General features: G+C 46.3%; 1 protein-coding gene across 1 annotated transcript; it reads right to left on the reverse strand.

Annotated features, from left to right (window-relative positions):
* Positions 1-734: 734 nt before the first annotated feature.
* On the reverse strand, positions 735-10,616 carry C3H4orf36 (chromosome 3 C4orf36 homolog). Its single transcript, XM_007531379.2, has 4 exons — positions 10,542-10,616; positions 8,328-8,468; positions 2,277-2,431; positions 735-978 (listed from the first exon to the last, which is right to left on the reverse strand). The coding sequence occupies exons 2-4, from the start codon at positions 8,390-8,392 to the stop codon at positions 830-832; spliced, it is 369 nt and encodes a 122-aa protein (XP_007531441.1). The 5' UTR covers positions 8,393-8,468; positions 10,542-10,616; the 3' UTR covers positions 735-829.
* Between the last annotated feature and the right edge of the window lie 3,935 nt (positions 10,617-14,551).

The following is a 14,551-nucleotide window of genomic DNA, read 5'->3' on the forward strand; positions in this document are numbered from 1 at the left end:
AGTCTTAAAATTCCATATCCCATGAGAATCATAAATGACACTTCACCAAAAATTGGAAGCTGTCATGTTACTAAAATAAAATTTACAAGTCTTCCTAAAGGCAAGTTTCAGTTTGCAAGTCTCTCTCTCTCTCACACCTTTCTCTCGGTATCCTTCCTTAGGTCCTCAACCATGCACATTTTAAAAACACAGCATAATGATTATGCAAAGAGATTCTCATACCTAAGGTTCCAAAATCCCAGGTTCAACTCACTGTACCATCATAAGCCACAGCTGAACAGTACTCCGGTGATTGATATGATATGACATGATAATAATTTTTAAAGTTAGTTAAGTTTTCCGGGAGGTGGCACAGTGGATAAAGCACTGGATTCTCAGGCATGAGGTCTGAAGTTCAATCCCCCACAGCACATGTACCAGAGTGATGTCTGGTTCTTTCTCTCTCTTTCTCCTCCTATCTTTCTCATTAATAAATAAATAAATAAAAACTTTTTTTAAATGTTAGTTAAATAAAACAAAAACTTTGTGAAAGAGAGGAAGGGAGGGAAGGAGAAAGGAAAGCTCTTACAAGGGTTTTCCTCTTTCCTGAGTATGATTTTGTAAAACACAAAGAGCACCAATGGCTCATCCCAGCTGTATTCACATCTACTTACCGCGTGGCTGCCTGTTTACAGGAGAGGACAAGAGTGAGACTGGTCCCAGGGACTGGGCGACCTCTAACCCCGACCGGACGAGCTCGCCCAGCAAGGACATCCGCGCCTGCGCACCAAGCCCCAGCCAGTGCACCTGCAGCCCTTCGACCCCAGGAGGCAGAATGCAGAGTCCAGCTTCAATTAGGAAACTCGCACTTGGGTGGTAGCGGTCTCCGCAAACCCACGGGTTTCTCCCTGAGAGAGCACTGAATCTTTTCCGCTGCTTTCTCTTGGCGTTTCAGGTTATTCAGGCGTATTATTTCATAGTCCCTTTCCACTTTGATGCCTGAAAAAGAAGACAGAGCCGGCCATCCTGATGACATGGGTGTGCACCAGGCTTGGTTCTGTCAAAACGCAAGGCCTCTCCCGCGGCAAGGTTCACACGCTGGAGCACTGAACAAGGTAGCAGGGCTATTCAGATTGGGGACATGGGTAGCAGTGGGCATAAACAGTTCTCTGATAAAAAGCAGAATTAGGGCTAGTGAAATAATAGCTCACTTTGATAGTATGCTGCTTTGCCATGTGCACGACCCAAGTTCGAACCCGCCCCCACTGCATTGAAAGAAGCTTTCGTGCTCTTTCAATATTTGTCTATCTAAATAAATACAAGACCATACATGGATAATCAGCAATGTGCTATTATGCAGCAATAAAAAGGGATGATTCTTGTGTCCTTTGGGATAAAGTACATGGAATTGGGGAACATTATGCTCAGTGAAGCAATTAAGGAGGTAAAAGGACAACTACAGAATGGTTTTACTCATATGCAGAATATAGAGAATTGAATATACAAATGTGGAAAGAAAATGTCAACCCATTTTCAAGACTGTGGGAGAACTCTAGTGGTTATCTGTGTGGGAGGGGGTAGGAAAAGAGACCTTTGGTGATGAGAGTGAAAAAAGTAATTAATTTTTAAGAAGTGATCAGGGGTAGGAGTAGGTCGCATAATGGTTATGCAAAGAGACTCTTATGCCTGAGGCTCCAAAGTCCCAGGTTCAATCCCCCACACCACCATAAGCCAGAGCTGAGCAGTGCTATGGTAAAAAAAAGAAAAAGAAAAAGAAGAAGAAGAAAATACTCCCTTTGGGGCTTGTTGGTGACTCACTTGGTTAAGTATATGTATTACCAAACACAAGGACCCAGGTTCAAGTCCATGGTCCCACCTGCAGGGGGAAAGCTTCATGAGTGGTGAAGCATGGCTAGAGGTATCTCTCTGTCTTTCTCTTTCCCTTCTCCCAGTATCTCTCTATTTTATCAGATTGAATAAAGTTCTCAAAAAAATTCTCTAATCTCTAACTTTAAAAAAAAAAGATAATCATCAATGTGTTATAGCTTATTGTTTTGCCACCAGGGTTACTGCTGTGGCCTGGAACCTGCCATTACTGGCAGCCTTGTTTATTTACTTAGGGTGAAAGAAAGATAGAGAAAAAGAGGCAGAGAGGAGAAACCTACTCCACTACTCCACAGCTCACAACGCTTCCCCACTGTAGGTGGGAATAAGCCTCAAGCTTATTAATGTGAACACTCTACTGGGTCAACCACCACCAAACCCCACAATGTGTTAATAGTCTTCACAGAACTTACATTCTGCAGAAGGGAACAGGCTTTCTGCAACAGCTTTACAATTCTTCAGGCGCACAAGATTTCCAAATGAAATTTCTTCCAAGAAAGGCAGCTTCATTTTGGCTAGGTTTTCATACCAGGTCTTTGTAAGTAGTGCAAGATCCCAAGGTTCCTGTCTAGAGCACAATATTTTAACTTATATCATAGTAAAATCTCAATATTAATTTGATTTCCATAGCTACATATACAGCATCTGCTGAGGAATATGCAAAAGGCATCTTATTCTCAGTTCCATTTCCCACAAGACCTTGTAGCTTACAGCAACTATTCAGGATCTTCCAGAGTTGCAAGTCTACTCAGGGAGCAGAAGTCTTAGCTCAAATAATGTAAAGATAGACTGAAAAGTGACCATATCTCTTTAGTCCTATCAGGCCATTCCACCAGCTGGGCCCCTAATCAGGGAGTCCTGAGATTCCCAAACAGACTTGATGGGCCTAGAACTCGAATAAATCCCTCTCTCCATTGTTACCAGTCATTTCTATCAGAAACAACAAAACAGACCCCTTTGTGGGCCCCCATAGGACCTTGACCTCAACTTGGATCAACAATGATAGAGAATGTTCCATCCTCCAAAGGAGGATGGACAATATACTCTGTGCTACACCTGAGATGGGTCGATACTGGGACAGAATGGAATGTTCCTACTCATGACCACAGAATGTGAGCTCAGATCTAGAGGGATGCAGAGGTCACACAGGCTCCTAAACTAATTATGAGCCTCAGATCACATCAAATCGATGGGGTTTACGGTCAACAATATTTATACCCCTTCCCCATATTAGGGAGCTACTCTCTTCCCTAATCCAGCTTTCTGGTCCTTTTCCCAGCCATGGCATCATTTCCCCAGACAATAACTTGGATCCACCTGCATATCAGATTTCAGGCTCAGGCAAAAAAAAAAAAAAAAAACTAGTATAGCTAAAGGCCCTTTGAAATATAACTAAAATATGCCTACTAGCTATCTACAAAAGGGAGGGCTCCCCCCCGAACACTTCATCTGCACTATTCCAGCCTTTAGGTCCATGATTGTTCAACAACTTGTTTGGCTTTGTATGTTAACTCTCTTTTCAGCCACCAAGTTCCAGATGCTAGCAGGATGTGACCAGACTTCCCTGGACAGACAACCCCACCAATGTGCCTTGGAGCTCCACTTCCCCAGAGCCCTTTCCCACTAGAGAAAGAGAGAGGCAGGCTGGGAGTATGGATCGAACTGTCAACGCCCATATTCAATTCAAGCAATTACAGAAGCCAGACCTTCCACCTTCTGCATCCCACAATGACCTTGGGTCCATACTCCCAGAGGGTTAAAGAATAGGAAAGCTATCAGTGGAGGGGATGGGAAATGGAGGTCTGGTGGTGGGAATTGTGCGAAGTTGTACCCCTCTTATCCTATGGTTTTGTCAATGCTTCCTTTTTATAAATAAAAAATTTAAAAAAACACACACAAAAGTCACCATATGAGGCCAGGAAATAGCATGGAGGTTATGCAAAGGATTGTATGCCTGAGAATCCAAGGTCCCAGGATTTAATCCCTGATACTTTTATAAACCAGAAATGAGTGGTGCTCTAGGGAGGGAGAAAGGAAGGAAGGAAGGCCAGTATATGACCTTTACTGGACCTTTCGTGGTGAACTTACAGAATATACACAATGATCAATTTCACAACTGAAACCTCTGTAACAATGCAATGCAGTGCATAACCTCAATGAAATTTATTGCTTTAGGGGGCGAGTGGCGCACCTGGTTGAGTGCACATGTTACGGTATGCAAGGACCAGATCAAGCCCCCAGTCCCCACCGCAAAGTTTTGTGAGTGGTGAAGCAGTGCTGCAGGTCTCTCTCTATCTATTTATCTATCTCTCCATATATATATATGTGTGTGTGTGTGTATGTATATGTATATATAATCACCCCCTTTCTTTCCTGATTTCTGTCTGTCTTTATCCAATAAATGAAGATAATTAAGAACTTTTTTAAAAGAAAGAAAGAAATTTGGGGGCCAGGCAGTACGCAGTGGTTAAGTGCACATGGTGCGAGGTGCAAGGTTGGCGTAAGGATCCTGTTCCAACCCCTGGCTCCCACCTGCAGTGGGTCGCTTCACAAGCAGTGAAGCAAGTCTGCAGGTATCCATCTTTCTCTCTCCCTCTCTGTCTTCCCCTCCTCTCTCGATTTCTCTCTGTCCTATCCAATAACAACAATAATAATAACAAAGATAAACAAGGGCAACAAAAAAAGGGAAAAATAGCCTCAACGCGCAATGGATTCATAGTATGTAGCCACTGAGCCCCAGCAATAACCTTAGAGACAAAAAAAGGAATTTACTGGGGGAGTCAGGCAGTAGCGCAGCAGGTTAAGCACACGTGGTGCAAAGCGCAAGGACCGGCTCAAGGATCCTGGTTCAAGCCCCGGCTCCCCACCTGCAGGGGAGTCACTTCACAGGCCGTGAAGCAGGTCTGCAGGTGTCTATCTTTCTCTCCCCCTCTCTGTCTTCCTCTCCCCTCTCCATTTCTCTCTGTCCTATGCAACAACAACGACAACAATAACTACAACACAAAACAACAAAAGGGAATAAATAAATAAGAAAATAAACATTAAGAAAAAAAGGAATTTACTGCTTTATTTCTTATTTGATGCATAAAGCTTTGTTATTTTTTTTTATCTTTTTTCCCCCCAGAACACTGCTCAGTGGTTTATGGTGGTGCTAGGGATTGAACCTGGGACCTCAAAACCTTAAGCATGAGGCTCTTTGCATAACCATTGTGCTATCTCCCTAGTCCTATTTTTTTAAATATTTATTTATTTATTCCCTTTTTGTTGCCCTTGTTGTTTTATTGTCATAGTTATTATTACTGATGTAATTGTTGTTGGATAGGACAGAGAGAAATGGAGAGAGGAGAGGAAGACAGAGAGGGGGAGAGAAAGACAGACACCTGCAGACCTGCTTCACCACCTGTGAAGCGACTCCCCTGCAGGTGGGGAGCCAGGGGCTCGAACTGGGATCCTTCCACTGGTCCTTGTGCTTTGCACCACATGAGCTTAACCCGCTGCGCTACCGCCCGACTCCCCTATTTTTTTTTTTTTATGGGCACCAGGAATATCACCTGGGCTTGGTTCCTGCACTATGACTCCACTGCTTCCGGCTACCATTTTTTTTCCTTTTTCTTCTTCATTTTTTTTAAAGATTTTTAAAATATTTATTTATTTATTTTCCCATTTGTTGCCCTTGTTTTTTATTGTTGTTGTAGTTATTATTGATGTCGTCATTGTTAGATAGGACAGAGAGAAATCAAGAGAGAAGAGGAAGACAGACAGGGGAGAGAAAGACTGACACCTGCAGACCTGCTTCACTGCCTATAAAGCAACTCCCCTGCAGTTAGGGAGCCGGGATCCTTAAGTCAGACCTCGAGCTTTCTGCCATGTGTGCTTAGCCCGCTGTGCTACCTCAAGACTCCCTTCTTTTTTTAATTGACAGGACAGAAGTTGAGATGGAAAGGGAAGAAAGAGAGGATAAGAGAGAGAAAGACATCTCAGACTCGCTTCACTATTGGTGAAGCTTCTTCCCCGACAGGTAGAGAGTGGGGATGGGAGTTGGGGGGTTAGAACCTGACTCCTCACACATGGTAATGTGTGCACCTAAGCAGTCAGACACTGAAAGTTATTGCTTTAAGTAACCATAGACTCCCAGGAGTTATAGTCTCCCAGGAGTTAATCCAATTTGCTACAACTTCCACAACTTTAATGAATGCAATTAAGGGGTTGGGTGGTGACACATCTGGTTAAGTGCAAGTACTGCTATGCCCAAGAACTTGGGTTCAAGCAGGGGGAAAGCTTAATGAATGGTAAAGCAGGGCTGCAGGTATCTCTCTGTCTCTTTCCCCCTCTCTGTCTCTCCTCCCTCTCAATTTCTCTCTGGTCTATCAAATAAAATCAATTAAAAAATTTATAATTATTTTATTTATTTTTGAGAGAGATGCAGAGAGAGAAAGACACAGAGAGAAACACCAGAGCACTGCTCAGCTCTGGCTTATGGTGGTGCGGGGGATTGAACCTGGGACTGCGGACCCTCAGGCATGAGAGTCTCTTTGCATAACTATTATGCTATCTACCCCCCAATAAAGTTTTTTTTAAAGGAATGTAATTAAGAGCTGTGGGGGGGGGGGTTCTGGCAGATAGGTCATCCAGTAGAGCTCACACTTTATCATGTGCAAGAACTGGGATTCAAGCCACCATCACCAAAATGGATGGGGAAGCTTTATAAGAGGTGAAGTAGTTCTGTGCTGTCTCTCCTTCCCTCTCTCTCTCTCTTCTCCCTCTCTGACTTTCACTCTTTATCTGGGAGGAGAAAGAGTTCACAAGGAGTGGTAGAATTGTGCAGGCAGGCACAGAGCCCCAGAAAAATCCCAGTGGAAGAAGAAAGGAAGAAAAGGAGGAGGTGGAGGAGGAGGAGGAGAGCAAAAGAGAGAGAAAAACACAAGTTCCACATCTATCATGGCTAACCATAAATGGGTCACTTTTTATGGGCTGAGGCAACAGCATAAAGATTATACAAAAAAAACTTTCATGTCTGAGCTTCCATGGTCCCAGGTTCAATCCCTAGCACCACCTAGCCTCCATTTGTCTCTTCCTTCTTTCTTTCTTCCTTCTTCTTTATTTAAAAGTGCCTTGTAAAGACCAAGTTAAGGGGCTGGATGGTGGCGCACCTGGTTGAGCACACATATTACAATGCACAAGGACCCAGGTTCAAGCCCCCAGCCCCTACCTGCAGAGGGAAAGCTTTGTGAGTGGTGAAGCAGGGCTGCAGGTGTCTCTCTGTCTCTGTTCCTGTCTATCTCCCTTCCCCCTTCTTGTCAATTGCTGGCTGTCTCTGTCCAATAAATAAATAAAGAGAATAAGTTACAATGTACAAGGTCCTGGGTTCGAGCCCCTGGTCCCCACCTGCAGGGGGAAAGTTTTGCAAGTGGTGAAGCAGGGCTGTAGGTATCTCTCAGTCTTTCTCTGTCTCTATCTCCCAGTTCCTCTCAACTTCTGGTTGTCTCTATCCATTAAATAAATAAAGATATTTTTAAAAAAGACTAAGTTAAAAGCAAGAAATACAGCATAATTGTCCTGCAAAAGACATTCATGCCTAAGGCTATGAGGTCCCAGGTTCAATCCCCAGCACCACTGCAAACCAGAGCTGTGCAGTGGACTGAGCTGGCTCACTTGCATGCTTCCTCTTTCCCTCTCCCTCTCCCTCTCTCAGTCTCTCTCTGTTACTAAAATAAATAAATTAAATATTTTTTTTCATGCTCTAGAAATGGGATTTTTTTTTTTTTTAATTTTTCTTTTAAGGTCGATTTTGTTGTTGCACAAAATATTTTTAATCAAGTCAGATGATTTATAAAGACTTTCTGTGCACAAGGACCCAGGTTCCAACCCCCCCCCCAACATCTGCAACTGCAAGGGGAACGTTTCCAAAACCAGTGAAGCAGTGCTTTAGGTCTCTCTCTCTCTCATTCTCTTGCCCCTCTCCCACCTTTCCCTTCCCTCTCTATTTCTCTCAATTCCTATCAATAAAGAAAAAGAAAACAAAATGGGGTCCGGGAGGTGGCACAGTGGTAAAGCTTTGGACTCTTAAGCATGAGGTCCTGAGTTTGATCCCCAGGAGCACATGTGCCAGAGTGATGTCTGGTTCTTTCTCTCTCCTCCTATCTTTCTCATAAATAAATAAAATCTTAAAAAAAAAATGAAAATGATAAAATAACCAGGGTACATTGGTTATGCTTGTGGCTCAGAGGTATCAGCATTAATCTCCCACAGCATTGTAAGCCAGAGATGAGCAGTACTCCAGTCAAAGGTGGAAAAAGAAATCAGTATCCAGACACCTGAAATGCCGGCCTGCGCTTTTTATTTTAACAGGGAAACTCCCTTGTAAGCCATCATTAAATTACTAACAGACAACACCAATAATAATAATGCAAATAAAACAGAAGCACTCCCATCGCCATCAATGTCACTTTGATAAAAATACTTACACATTATAACAACTGCCCCACAAAAGACTCTTCACCGTTTTCCTTCTTGGCAAGCCATACGCCATGGTGAGTGAATTCTTGTAGCTGATCTCTTTGTGTAGATGTGTGATGGAACCAGGCAGCCACTCTTACTCACTTTGCCTGCAATGACAGCAACGCAGTGAGTGACTTTCAAGTGATTAAAGAAATATATATCCAAATTATTAAACAACCCATGAGAAGGATGTGGAGTATTAGAGGGATTACAATCTCTGATTCCAATCCTGAGCCTGAGTACCTAGTGAGTGCAGCACTACCTCGATCTATTTCTCCAGGAATTTTTTAAAAAATATTTATTTATTTATTCCCTTCTGTTATCCTTGTTGTTTTATTGTTGTAGTTATTATTGTTGTTATTGATGTCGTTGTTGTTAGATAGGACAGAGAGAAATGGAGAGAGGAGGGGAAGACAGAGAGAGGGAGAGAAAGACAGACACCTGCAGACCTGCTTCACCACTTGTGAAGCAACTTCCCTACAGGTGGGGTGCCGGGGTTCAAACCAGGATCCTTACACCAGTCCTCCAGTCCTTGCGCTTGGCACCACGTGCTCTTAACCCATTGCGCCACTGCCCGACTCCCTCTCCAGGAATTTTTTCTTTTCTTTCTTTTTTTTTTTTTTTTTTACCAGAACACTGCTCAACTCTGGTATCTGATGGTACTGGGGTTTGAACATGGAACCTCTAGAGCAACAGGCATCAAGGCCTTTCTGCATAATCACTATGCTATATCTCCCGATATTTTTATATGGAACAGTGCTCACCTCTATCTTCTGGTGGTGCTAGAGACTGAACCTGGAACCTTTTTTTCTTTTTTTTTTTCTTTTTCTAATATTGAGTACTTAATTTTTAAAATATTTATCTTATTTATTTTCCCTTTTGTTGCCCTTGTTGTTTTATTGTTGCTGTAGTTATTGTTGTTGTTGATGTTGTCGTTAGATAGGACAGAGAGAAATCAAGAGAGGAGGGGAAGTGGTCTGGGAGGTAGCGCAGTGGATAAGCATCGGACTCCCAAGCATGAGGTCCTGAGTTCAATCCCCAGCAGCACATGTACCAGAGTGATGTCTCGTTCTTTCTCTCTCTCCTCCTATCTTTCTCATAAATAAATAAATAATTTTTTTTAAAAAGAGAGAGAGAGAGGAGGGGTAGACAGAGAGGGAGAAAGACACCTGCAGACCTGCTTCCCTGCCTGTGAAACGACAACCTCCCCAGGTGGGGAGCCGGGGTTCGAGCCGGGAGCTCGAACCAGGATGCTCGAACCAGGATCCTTAAGCCACGTCCTTGTGCTTTGTGCTGTGCGCTTAACCTGCTGCCCTACCCCGCCCCCCGACTCCAGAATACTTTATTTTTATTTTAATATGAGAGAGAGAAGGAGAGAGACCAGAGCATTGTCAGCTCTGGCTTATTTTTTTTTTAAGATTTTCTTTGTCTCTTAATTTATTTATTTATTATTGGATAGAGACAGAGACAAACTGAGATGGGAAAGGTAGGTAGAAGGGAAGAAAGAGACACTTGCAATCCTGCTTCACCAGTCTTGAAGCTTTCCCCCTGCAGGTGGTGACCTGGGACTTGAACTTGGGTCCTTGTGCACTGTAATGTGAGCGCTTAACCAGGTGCATCACTGCCTGACCCCTTCAGCTCTGGTTTACTTAATTAATTATTTATTTTTATATTACAGAATTACATGTCGACAGGGGTTTGAATCCATGCCATTCCCACCAACAAAGTTCTGAATCTTCCTCTCCCCTCTGCAATCCATCACAGTTCCCCTAAGGTTGTAGACATGGGCCAGCCATCATCTTTACAACTATCTGTCCACATTTATACATAGATGCCCCTCAGCTCTGATTTATAGTGGTGTTGGGGATTCAACCTAGGATCTCACAGTCACAGGCATGAAAGCCTTTAATGTTTTCACAGCCTCTCCAACCCCATTTAGCAGCTCCCCGACACTGCTGGAGCGACGCAACCCTTTAGGGTGGCCCTCAAAGCCTCCTTCCCCCCCACATCCCTCCACCACCCCACCCCCACCACCCCCATCACCCCCACCCCCACGATCACCCCCGCCCCCCGCAGGAAGGTGAGCGTCCCAAGTCAGGGCCTCCCACCCCAGGCGTCCCCCTCGCGGCCCGGCGCGGACGCCTCCCCGGGTGGCCGGCAGGGGGCGCGGGCGAGCTCACCAGCGCTTGGGCTCTGCAGGGGCGGCCCCGCGTGACCGAGAGCAGAGCACGCGCACGACTAGCCGTCCATGGCCGCGCGCACGCTGCGAGCCAGCGCCGTGGGGACACACCTCCCTTCTGCGCACGTCACGGCGGGCAGGCGCGGCCCCAATAAAGGGCTTTGTGCTGCAGGCCCCGCCCGCCGGCAACGCGTGCGCCCTGGGACTCGCTGCAAAGGCGCCCGAGCACAAGAGGGTGCGCGCTCAGAGGGCTGGGGGATGCTGGGGACCCCGCGGAAAGAACCCCAGATCTGTGTGGCGTGCGCTGGGTGCAGCGCTCCTGGGGGCTCGGGGAGCTCCTGGGCTACTCTTGGGGAGCTCCGGGGTTGGGGGGGAAGGACTCTTGGAGGCCCAGGGAATTTGGGGGGGGGGGGGGCAGGGTGGATTCTTGGGGGAAACTCCGAGGGATTCCTAGGGGGCTCCACTCCACCATGCTCGGTCAAGAGCTCCAGGGCGTCGAAGCCCAGTGAAGCCGGAAACAGGATCCCTTGGCCTGGTGGCCCTGGGTGATTCTTTGGATCTCTGCTGGAAGGCTTTGCAGCCCTTAATTGGGGGGCGGGGGGGGGCTGTGGGAAATCAGAAGCCCATCTGTGAAAGCTCAGTCACAAGTATCTATCTAGCTCTTCTGGAGAGTTTTGCCAGTCTCCTGAGAGATGCCTTGTTTCAGGAGTAGAGGGGCAAGAAACAAGGGAGAGGCCAAAGGGCAGCACAAGGTCACAGAGCTAGTGAGGTGCCCTTTGTTTCTCTTTCAATGTCTCTCCAGAATAGCCCAGGGCCTGGTGCATGGGTGATGCCACTGCTGAGCTGTCGCCCTGGGCTGATCCTCCCCCCCCCCTGCTTTGTTTTAGGGAGAGTGGGAGAGACAGCACAGCACTACTCCACCATCCATCCATCCATCCAGAGACTTACTGGTGCTGTCCCTGGTGCTCTTGTGTTGTGCTCTGACCCAGGGTTTCATACAGGCTAAGATACAATCTCTGTTGTTCTACTGACTGTCCCAGGTCCTGGTCCCGCAACTTTTTTTTTCCAAATATATTTTTTTTACTTTTTTTTTTAACCAGAGCACTGCTCAGCTCTGGCTTATGGTGGTACTGGGGATTGAACCTGGGACCTCGGAGCTCCAAACATGAGAGTCTCTTTGCATAAGCACTATGCTGTCTACCCCCACCCTATATACTTTTTTATTGTAAATAGTTCATTATTGTTATTATTATTATTTTACTAGAGCACTGCTCAGCTCTGGTTTGTGCTAGTGGTAGGGATTGAACCTGGGACTTCAGAGCCTCAACCTTGATAGTCTATTTGCAGAACCATTGTGTTGTTTCCCAGCCTCAAAAATTTGCTTATTGCAGCTGGGGAGCTGATGCAGTGGCTAGACCATTGGATTCTCAAGCATGAGGTCCCAAATTTGATTCCCAGCGGTGCATGTTCCAGATGGTGCTCTGGTTCTCTCGTTCTCAAATAAATATTTTTAAAAGATTTATTTAATGATCAGACAGAGAGGGAGAGCAACAAAGAGAACCAGAGCACTAGTCTGACTTGTTCAATGCCAGGTAGGAAATTGAGGCCTTCATGCTTGCTAGTCAGGCACTCTGTCCATTGTGCTACTCCCCAAGCCTGGACTCCCCAACCTTTGAAACTAAACACAGAAAGTATCCTTTCCACCTTGATAAGTATCTTTCATGAGAGTTCCTACCTGGCTGGCCTGACCCATTTTTAGAAGGTGATTTTCTGCCTCCAAGAATTTAGAAGGTGAGAGGTTTTTTTGTTTAGTTGGTTGATTGGGTTTTTGGGGTTTTTTTGTTTGTTTTCTGTGAACATTTCTGTTCTTGGGCTGGGAAGACAGAGTAATGGTTCTGCAAAAGACTGTCATGCCTGAAGCTCTGAAGTCTCAGCTTCCAACCCCAGGAGCACTATTAGCCAGAGCTAAGCAGACTCTGATCTTTCTCTATATATATCTCTATCATTAAAACTTTAAAAAAAAATTCTGTTCTCGTTCTAGTGGAAAACAAGCAGCAAGTAGGGAAAGCAAATGTTATAGACACTAACAGAGAGCAGTGACGCCAGTATAGATGGTGAAATCAGTCTGATAGACTCTGGCTTACATTGATTTATTTTTTTGATTATTTATTTGCCTCTAGGATCATTGCTGGGGCTTGGTGCCTGTACTACTAATCCACTGCTCCTGGAGGTCATTTTTTTCCTTTTTTTGCCCTTATTGTTTTATCATTGTTGTCATTATTGTTGTTGTTACTGATGCCATTGTTGGATTCTTCTTCTAGCGTTTGCCCTTCTTCCGTAGCCAGTCAACAGCGTCAGGTTGAGCCTGATGTAAAGTTTCAAGACCTCCTTTGAATCTGGAGAGGTGGCAGTCGTTGACTATGTGGGTCATAGTCTGTCTGGAGCCGCAGGGGCAGTTCGGGTCGTCTCTGGCTCCCCAGCGATGGAACATAGCGGCGCACCGGCCATGGCCTGTTCGATAGCAATTGAGGAGGGCCCAATCATAACGTGCTAGGTCGAAGCCGGGTTGACGCTTGCAGAGGAAGGGAAGACAGAGAGGAGGAAAGATAGACACCTGCAGACCTGCTTCACCACCTGTGAAGCGACTCCCCTGCAGGTGGGGGACTGGGGGGTGTTGCTGAGGAGTTATTCTGATGCACTCTCCGCCCCCAGGTTTTTCTATGCCCCGCTAAATCCTAGAGTGCCCCCTTTCAACCAATCCTGGCCCTACACGTCACCCCTGGTTGTCGCCCAATAAAAAGCCCCCTCACCCCTGCCCTCTCTCTCTCTGGGCTCTCGGCTCTCCCTCTCTGAGGTCTCGCTCCCTGCTCTCCCCCCGTGGTCGGCCATTGCCGGCTGGCTCCACGTGGTCTGAACCAAACCTCCCCCCCATCCTATAATAAAGATTTGTGTACCCCTTTGCTCTGGACGTCCGCTCTCTTCTCCGTGGTGCAGCCCGACACCAGACCACCACAACAACATCTGGCGCCCATCGTGTTCCGTACCCACACCACGCCCAGCCTGAGGTCTCCGAAACCGCCCAGACACAGGTAAGTGGCATCCGCCCACTTCTGTGGCCCCGCGTTTCCCTCCACCATGGGATTTTTTCCGTTTTATGAGGAGGTGTCCCAGACATCCTATCCTTCTCTCCTGGGACAGGCTTTCGATCTCAGAGACGCTTTAATTTTTGCTACACCATGGGTTCTCATGGCTATATTTACTATTTTCAGGATATGTACAAGGCCTCCTGCCAAAAGGTTAAGTGACCTTGAGGCTGAGATACAGGAGTTAAAGGATATTTGCTTAGGACTTAAACACCCTAAGCAATCTGCAGTCAGCCCCAAAACCGCTGCCTCCGGAGACACGTGTTCGGTTTCTCCTGCGGCAGCTTCCGCTTCCACGACCCCTCCCCCCACTACCCCTGAAGACACGTGTTTGGCCACTCCTTTGACCCCTGCCCCAGCTGTCCCCACAGACACGTGTTCGGCTCCTTCTGCAGACAAGTGTTCGGTCCCTTCTGTGGCAGACACGTGTTCAGTTCCTTCTGCTTCTCTGGCCCCACCCCCTGCTTCCCCTGAGGCTTCCGGTTCTCTAGCCCCTCCTCCTACCGTCCCGGTTTCAGCTCCGCCTGAGGCTTCTGCGTTCCTGAACCCCAACCCTGCCCGTGCCGTCCAGGTTTCAGCTCCGCCTGAGGCTTCCTCGTCCCTGACCCTGCCCCCTGCTGATACGTCACCATTAAGGGACCTAGTGGCTGAGATACGAGAGCTAAAGTATATTTTTTCAGCATTTAAAGATTTTAAACCATGTGCAGTCCACCCCGGGAGCTCCGTCCCAGTCCGCACACTACCCCTGCGCTCTATTGTCTGGGAAGGCATGACACCACAGTTCCGTCAGGTATGCCTTAATCTTAAACACCTACACCCAGATAATTGGATTCTAGCAACACAGGAACTTACATCAGGCAATTATGGG

The sequence above is a fragment of the Erinaceus europaeus genome, chromosome 3 (genome assembly GCF_950295315.1).
Source record: "Erinaceus europaeus chromosome 3, mEriEur2.1, whole genome shotgun sequence".
NCBI lineage: Eukaryota > Metazoa > Chordata > Mammalia > Eulipotyphla > Erinaceidae > Erinaceus > Erinaceus europaeus.

Bases quoted from the DNA above. Each gene is read 5' to 3' on its own strand.
- C3H4orf36 (XM_007531379.2), bottom strand. From the start codon at position 8,392: ATGGCGTATGGCTTGCCAAGAAGGAAAACGGTGAAGAGTCTTTTGTGG. The intron at 2,432-8,327 runs GTAAGTATTTTT...ATTGTGCTCTAG, and splicing joins TGGGGCAGTTGTTATAATGT to ACAGGAACCTTGGGATCTTG. The intron at 979-2,276 runs GTAAGTTCTGTG...CTTCTTTTTCAG, and splicing joins CCTGTTCCCTTCTGCAGAAT to GCATCAAAGTGGAAAGGGAC.